Below are 8,100 nucleotides of genomic sequence, written 5' to 3'. Positions count from 1 at the left end.
AAGAAATTAAAAGCATTTGTAATGTTTCTAAATGTACACAAACGCATTTTAGCTTATTTCATTTATCAAAACAACCTACTTTCGTGGCCTATTTTTCTGTTTTTATTGTTGATATTAATTTAGTTCAGGGTTGAAGTAGCAAAGAAATTCAACATTTCAATCAGATTAATTCAATCACAATAATTTAACTGTGGCAGATTGGATATTAATGTGTAGCTTTACAATAACAATGGTTCGTATGTGCAAATGCATTGATAATTCGTTGAGCAAAATGACACTTATTATTTTTGTTGTTCTTGTTGGCAACATGACACAAAAAAGAGTGAAAATCAGAATTGAGAAAAATTCCAAATAACACTTTAATATAGATTCTGTTCTTGTCATCAACTACAAGAATACACATTTACAAGCCATAAATAAGTTTACACAGGTGATTGAAGAAGTTCAATCCGTCCGCTGTCCTTCGGTGTGATTTTGGTCCATTTTCAAAAGCCGCCTCGAAGAGTTCGTCACATTGTCAACATGTCTTTTACAAAATAATTACTAATGAACATCTAAATTAACGGGAAACGTCAAAAATCAGAATACATATACACAACCATTTTACAAATGTACAAATTGTCACAAGGTCCGTGAGGGTTTAGGAAGAGTTCAGGATGGGCCTGGAGTACACACCTTGGTAATAGGATGTGTCCGGCGAATCCAGGCCCGCTTTGCTGGCCATGGAGCCCATGGATAACGCGCCGGCCATTGGAGAGCCGTAACCGTAATGCATCACTTGCTCATAAGTCTTTAGGTCCATTTTGTGATGCTGTTGCTCCGAGGACATGAGGTTGTTAATGGAGAAGGGGTGATTGAAGGAATAGTGATGTTCTGGCTTCAGGTGTCCTTCATGCGTCAAAACAGAGTGATGTTGAGCTAGGAGATGCTGCGCTTGGGAGGTCGGCGAGGCTGCGTGCTCCGGGCTCAGACCCTGACCTGACTTCATGTCAGACAGGGATCTTTTGTGCTCGTTGCTGGACGAGTTGGAATGAGGAGATTCGTTCCCGTTGCAGCTCTCGGAGCTGCTGTTCGATCCGCCCTCCGATGTTTTCCGACCCGGGTCCTTGCTTAGTTTCTTGTCGCACTTGAAGCGCTTTTGCCTTCTCAGATAGCAGCCGTTTTCGAACATGTTCCCGGAATCGGGATGAAGGGTCCAAAACGAACCTTTCCCTGGCTTATCCGGGGAGCGCGGAACTTTCAGGAAACAGTCGTTGAAGGACAGCGAGTGGCGGATAGAGTTCTGCCAGCGCTGCTGGTTCTGTCGGTAAAAAGGAAAAAGGTCCATTATCCACTGATAGATCTCACTGAGGGTCAGCATCTTACTGGGTGACTGCTGGATGGCCATGGTTATTAGAGAAATGTACGAGTAGGGTGGCTTGGCGTGCGTGTAGCTCCTCCGGTAGGTCTTCGGGTCCCTCGATCTGTTTATGTTCGACTGGCCATACATGGGGCTCATAGCGTTCATATTGCTGTACGAGGTCAAGGCATTCATGGAGGGCGCTTGTGCTGCCATGGGGCTCATGGTCGGGCTCAGGGCTGCGCTCATGCCCGTCATACCCGCACCCATGCCGGCCATCGCTCCCGCACCGGGGGACATGCCTGTCATTGAAGGACTCATACCCGTGTTGACATAGGACATGTTCATGCTGTTTGCCGCTGTCATGTTTGCAGTCGAACTCATTCCGGACATAGTCATGTAAGTGTTCATGGAGTTCATTCCCAGTCCAGTGTTCATGTTGCTGACCGAAGTGTAACACTGCGAAAGAAATCAGACAATAAGATTAATTCATGCAACTCCAAATATTTAGAATCATTTGGCTTGGCAAACATAGCAAGAGAAACATAAATAAACAGGGTTCCCTAAAGATTCTATTATTATTAGGCTATAGCCCATTATTCAGAACTTTTTTTTTTATTAAATAGCTCGTTTAGTTGGGGTTTTAAAAACGACTTAATCTGGGGATATTTAGAATCATGCCATAAGAGTGTTAGCTACTAAAGCTATAAAGTCTGTTTTCGGGGGGGGTTATTTTATCTCAACAAAACGCTGTTGAGTCGATATTACCGCCGCTCAGAAATTTAAAACCAAGAATAGTAGCTAGATTTGTTCAAAAGTCAAATGCCCGGTTATTTTCGCTTCTGGACGCCCGATGTTGTTGAATAATAAAACCCAATGTATTCGTCGGTATCCATAATTGGAAATGAAAAGTTTGCATTGCATGTCAAGCACAACTTTGTTAGGATAGTGCAGGGCGTCGAGATGATGGGGGAGGATTTGGAGGCGCCTCAAGTCAATATTTGATCTCAAAGTTAATATTATCTCAGGGCTAATATTGAGTTGTATAAAACCGGATCGGATTTCGACGAGGAGAAAAAAATACATATATATTTATTTAGGTGAGTTACCCACCTCTGGCTCTCCGTAGTAAGCGCTCCAGTCTGCTGCGTGTTCGTGTCCCTCCATTTTGACAGCACCGAGCATCCTGGAAAAAACTTGTTCTACTTTTCAAAACGCTTCCCCACACGAGAAATGCTGGTATTGTGTGTCCTTTGGCAGCCAAAGGTGGTTGTTGGGGACCACGGGATACACTCGTGTCGTCGTTGTGCTCTCCTCCTGTCAAGAGCTGGCGCATGTGTGTGTGTGTGTGTGTTTCTGAGATGACTGCAGTTGAAATGACGCCTGCTGCTGGCTCTTAACGCTGTGATATAGCTCTGTGCGCCCGGGCGAGCCTCCAATCCCTACTGCTTCACTCGGCCCCTATTTGAATAATCTGCTCACACCTAGGCGTGAGACTTCTCCATTTGCCCCCCTATTGTACACCTGCGCAGCTTGAAAAGAGCAGCCCCATTTGAAAAGATTCATTATATCCTAATCTTATTGTATTCCAGCGGGAGAAAGGGGGGAATAGAAGTTTGGACTGCTGTGAGAGGAGTGGTTTGAAATCACATCCAGATAAAATTGGGGAGAACGGATTTAAGAATGCCAACAGCTCTGGATTCAAGTATATGGTCTTTATTCTGATGAATCAAGTGTTTTTTTTTTGTTTGTTTTTTTTTTTTTTTTTTTTTTTTTTTTTGTTTTTTCATAATTCACAAGCAGCATTTATTATGCATTTATTATGCACAGTCAATCGATTTTAAATGCATAATCACTTTATGTTTTATTCTTTTTTTATGATTATTTCCATTTTTTTTTTCTTTTAGAGCCCAATCATTTCTAATAAACAAAACGTTTAACTGATCATTAAATCTTTGAAAGTAGTATTTGTAAAAGCACAGTTGGCTGTATTTAAAAATACAGCCTATAAATCTATAAAAAGATATAATATGAAAGAATACGATAATAGCCTATATGCCAGATCAAAACGTGTAAATGTTTTCGCCTGTTTTGAATTAATTTGTTTACCTGAGCTCTAGTTTATGTAGCTAATAGCGGTACACAGTTTGCTAATGTAAGAGCAGGTCATCGGTGTTGATTCTGCAGAGCTCAGTGGCAAGATTTGATTGCCTTCATTAAACAAAGTAGCCTAACATTTATACACTTTGTTTGACTCTCCAAGATATTTAGCTGCTGGTGGTTTGCTGCTGGCTGAAGACAACGAAAAAAAAAAAAAAAACATTTCAGGATATGTGAACCCTATCATTTATAACTTAACTGCTTATATGCTATTTTAAGCCTATATTTCATATCCTTCTTTTGGCCTTTGATGGTATGCATCTCTTGATTTGGTTGAAAAAAAAGAGTGCGCCCTCTCTTGGTATACAAATTGATTTTTTTTTTTTTTTTTTCACAGAAATACGTGGACACGTTCAATTGTTATCACCTTAAAATAACGTTAATTATCATTTATTTATTTTTTATCAACCTTATTACATTATTTAATGTTTCACTAGATCACTAGTTTGTGCCATTTAAATAGTCACGAAATATATTTTCATCCCTGTATATGCTCAAATAGCCTTATCTTTTATGCATTATAAATTAAGTAATTTAATATATAAATGATCAATATCATAAACGTTAAAGTTCGATTTCAATTTATTTGATATTCATATTTTAGCTAAATTTGCAGGCTGAGCATTCCTTATCATTTTAAACAAATAGCTACTATTTCATCAAATAATCAACGAGACATCAACTCTTCTTCGATTTGACACGTGCCTCACCAGCACTGTAATGGTGTAGAATCAGATTTAGTGTGTATTTGCGTATATAACAGGGCTGCAATTTGCAAATATAATCACGGAGTTTATTTGGACCTGTGTGTGTTGTGTAAACGGTGTAAGTTTGACGTGCTCACAGACATCGCCGAAGAAATAACGTTCAGCAAATTCGTCGCAGTTTCTTACTTTGGTTTGTCATGTTGTAGGCTATGGCATTGGGCATCTTAAAATATGGCAGTTATGTTACTGTTAAGAAGGCAAACCTTCTTTCACAACGTTCAAAGAAATACTGAAACTCGTATTCAATTAAAGGGGGTCATCGCTAGAAATTTCGGCTTAATATTTGTTGATTATGTACCTTGTTTGGATAAGTCGTTCAGTATTACGAAACAGTTTTCCTTCAGTTTAAATGAAAATGCATTGTCATTAAAATGTTTGTGTTTAGTTACCGTGTTTAGTATGTTTACATTGATCTGGTATTCAATCATTTCTTTATAGAAGGCAGTTAAATTATTAGAGGCTGAAAACTTTGACATCGCTGCCAATTGTAGTCGTCTTAAAACTGTTCTATATTATTCATCATATTCATTAAGTAAGTTCATCTTATGTTTCTATTAGTTATTTATTTTATGATTTAATTAAATAATAAAAAGAGCACTATCAATTCTGTTTGCAAGATGCTACATCTTCAAATAATGAGATTGGTGGCTATTCATTTAGGTCATGGAAATAAATGAATAGCATCGTTACAGTAATTCAAATGGCACTTTTTCAATATCTGGCAGAAAGCATGGACCAACCCACAAATTGAGACAAAGTTGTCTTAATACATATGAATCCTCATATGACTAGATAATACCACATATTCTTTGAATATCGAGTCATTACAGCCTTGTTTAACTGTTTAAATCTAAATCACACCATTTACATGAATATGCATTGACATTTTTTTTTCAATTTTTACCAAGCTAGACTAAACTTAGTAACTAGGCTTACCTAAATTTGAGGAAAATGCTTTTTAAATAACATGACACAGTGTCCTCCTGGATTATTTTGAAGTTAATTATTAATAGACAAGGTACAGACTGTGAACACATTCTGTGTAGAAGGTCACTATCTTGTATTTGGTGAAAATGCAAATGCACCATGTCTTTGAGTAAACACAACACGTTGGAGCATACTTTGATCGCCTCTGAACTTGGGTTGGCATATGTCATGCTTTTGGAAACATCGAGCTCTAAAACAATAGATGGCAAAACTTAGATTTTTTGTGAGGAGTACTTTCTTTCTCTATAAGGCATCAGGATTTTCTCTGCACGGCCCAGAGCTCGATCATTCATCATGCGGTTCAGTGCGCTCTATGTGTTGCAATGTACTGTCACTGTGGGTGGCGCCTTGGTGATCCTCCTCAATCTCATACATTAGGGCCTGTATTCTCAGTAAATATTGCCATGGAATCTCCAAACACTGACCTCTATTCTCCTTTCTGTCACTAGGAATTCATGTTCGAGATCGTAGAGAGGTCAGGATATTTGTAAGTTTCTAGAATCTGTCTTAGATAGATAGATAGATAGATAGATAGATAGATAGATAGATAGATAGATAGATAGATAGATAGATAGATAGATAGATAGATAGATAGATAGATAGATAGATAGATAGATAGATAGATAGATAGATACTCAGTTGTCAGTAATTGAGGAAGCAGGATTTCAGTAAATTCCCTGCTGCTGTTTGCAGGAATGTGTTACTTGGAGCTCTGCTTTCAAAGCTTTGAAACCACAAAAGAGGTCTTTAAACAAAAGTATGTTTGTTCTAATTTCTTCTTTTTTGGCATTTGCACTTTTACCCTTTCGTTTATCTGCCAGACTACAAAAGGGCCAACAGGTTAAGCTTATGATTCATCTGTGTGAAACTGATAACTGGATCTCTTTCTTTCCAAATAAAAGATGCAAAAATGTTTGCCGCACAGTGTCTGTGGCGACAGTAAACATTCCGGAGCGAGACAGGAGTTTGTTCTGGCTATTATCTGGCACAGCTGTGACAACCCCTGTTGGCTGCAGGTTTGCGGCCAACCAAAGCATGTTTACCTGGAAATGAATCTCAAAAGTAGTGCGACGGGGAATGCACACAACGCTGGTTGGATGCAGAGGGGGGGAAAGCGCAGGCCCGCCATTGAAATGCCATTCAAAGCCAAAGGGGTGGTACGGAAGATATTGCACAGGGGCCTGGGCGCAAACAGTGGCGTAAATGGGCTAAAGGACTTCCTCAAATACGCACATTTTGATATTGAGAAGCATTGGCCCCGTAGTGCACTTCTGTTTGGTCTGTATCCAAGGCCCACTGCAATACACTTCTCTTGTAATGCAAAAAAGACCTCAGAACAATCATGCATACCTCAAACAAGGTGCCAATCCACGTCCTGCGAGCCCAGCGTACTGGAGGGTCTGAATGCACAAAATCAAACATCTCTTCATTTCAGCTAAATGGCCGAAGTTAAACGGGGTGACAGAGGGAACAAAACAAAGCCTATCGAAGGCTTGAGATGGTAAATCCTTTAATTGATCAGATTAATGCATTATAATGCTTTGGCATGTCTGACAAACTATTACCTCTCCGAGGACAAAAAGGTTCGGATTAAATCCGTTATTTTAATCCTTCCATTTTAATGTATGCCACAGCAAAAATGTAATATCGCATAACCCTCCATTGCTATTCATCAGTGAGGGAACTGCAAAGTCAACACACATTTTAATTACAAGCCAAAAGCAATTAAACGTGAGGACAAGCGTCAGTATGCTAATTAAATGGCAGGCTCCCGTGGGAAGAGAAGCTCTTAAATATCACTGCTATCAGTCCAGATTGAGCACTACGAGCTGCCATCGTTCACACTCACCTGACACATTTTCACCTCCGAGCTGCAGTAAAGTAAACACTGGCTTGACTGAAATCAATTCATTAGGGAAAGTTATTAAAGAGGTGACAGCATGTGTAACGAGAAGTTAGTAGGAGATTAGAGTTTCCTGTGCTTCCTTGCCATCTCTTTCTCTCATTTCATTAGTAAGGTTGGAAATGGTAATGGAGGAGTTTAAGACCAGCAGCGCTCCTTTTTAGATTTTTAAGATATAAGAATACGTTTCAAATCTTAATTGGTTGATTCAGTAAATCAATGCCAGTCATTACCGGTGTTTCCGCTGCTTGAACTGACTGATGCAGGCATTCAGACCCCCTTAAGAAAACAGTCACGTTTCCGTTTTACATCAGTCAGAAGGCATTTGACTGTTCCCATTTTCCATTATTCCCGTGTCTGCCGGAGGGCAGTCTTATCTGTATTCCGGGCTGATAGGTGATAGTGAGTTCGGGATTAAAGTAGCTGGAATGAAGGCTGACCCAAGACAACCATCACCAAGAGCTTTACTCTGTTTTCAGCTTCACGTATTCGTATATTAACTTCTTTAACGCTCTCTATATGCCTAATAAATCTAATAATCATTGCAGAATTCTTTTAAGCCTTATGTAGTTTTTAACCCTATAAAGTATCATAATTGATACGTACAATTCTAAGACCTCTAAATTTGCAAAACTGAAAAACTTGTAGTACACAATCTACTACAGTCCTTCTGTCATCTGTTTGATAGTTCATACTTTTTTAGCAAGTAAAAGGCCTTTTAGTATAATTGTAAAAACATCCTTCAGCTCGGGATTCATGTCTTTTTTTGGTGTGAAATCAGATTATTATAAAGTAAACATATGAATAACTTTTATATTGTTTTAAATAATTAAATATGACCATTTATGATCATTCAGGCTTTGGAGGAAGGTTTATTTATTCATCTCTCAATCCTCATTATATTATATTTTAAAACTACAGAGCTTTCATTATTAAGCTCCCCT

The 8,100-nt window shown here is 38.8% G+C and overlaps 1 protein-coding gene across 1 annotated transcript; it reads right to left on the bottom strand.

Moving 5' to 3' along the window:
* Window positions 1-350: 350 nt before the first annotated feature.
* On the bottom strand, window positions 351-2,729 carry foxa2 (forkhead box A2). The gene is made up of 2 exons (XM_067367595.1): window positions 2,453-2,729; window positions 351-1,798 (listed from the first exon to the last, which is right to left on the bottom strand). Exons 1-2 carry the CDS (start codon window positions 2,522-2,524, stop codon window positions 641-643), a joined length of 1,230 nt encoding a protein of 409 aa, XP_067223696.1. The 5' UTR covers window positions 2,525-2,729; the 3' UTR covers window positions 351-640.
* Window positions 2,730-8,100: the final 5,371 nt, after the last annotated feature.

The sequence above is a fragment of the Chanodichthys erythropterus genome, chromosome 18 (assembly GCF_024489055.1).
Source record: "Chanodichthys erythropterus isolate Z2021 chromosome 18, ASM2448905v1, whole genome shotgun sequence".
Classification (NCBI taxonomy): domain Eukaryota; kingdom Metazoa; phylum Chordata; class Actinopteri; order Cypriniformes; family Xenocyprididae; genus Chanodichthys; species Chanodichthys erythropterus.
This window is presented reverse-complemented; position numbering and strand designations above follow the sequence as displayed.

Bases quoted from the DNA above. Each gene is read 5' to 3' on its own strand.
- foxa2 (XM_067367595.1), bottom strand. From the start codon at position 2,524: ATGCTCGGTGCTGTCAAAATGGAGGGACACGAACACGCAGCAGACTGG. The intron at 1,799-2,452 runs GTGGGTAACTCA...TTTCTTTCGCAG, and splicing joins CTTACTACGGAGAGCCAGAG to TGTTACACTTCGGTCAGCAA.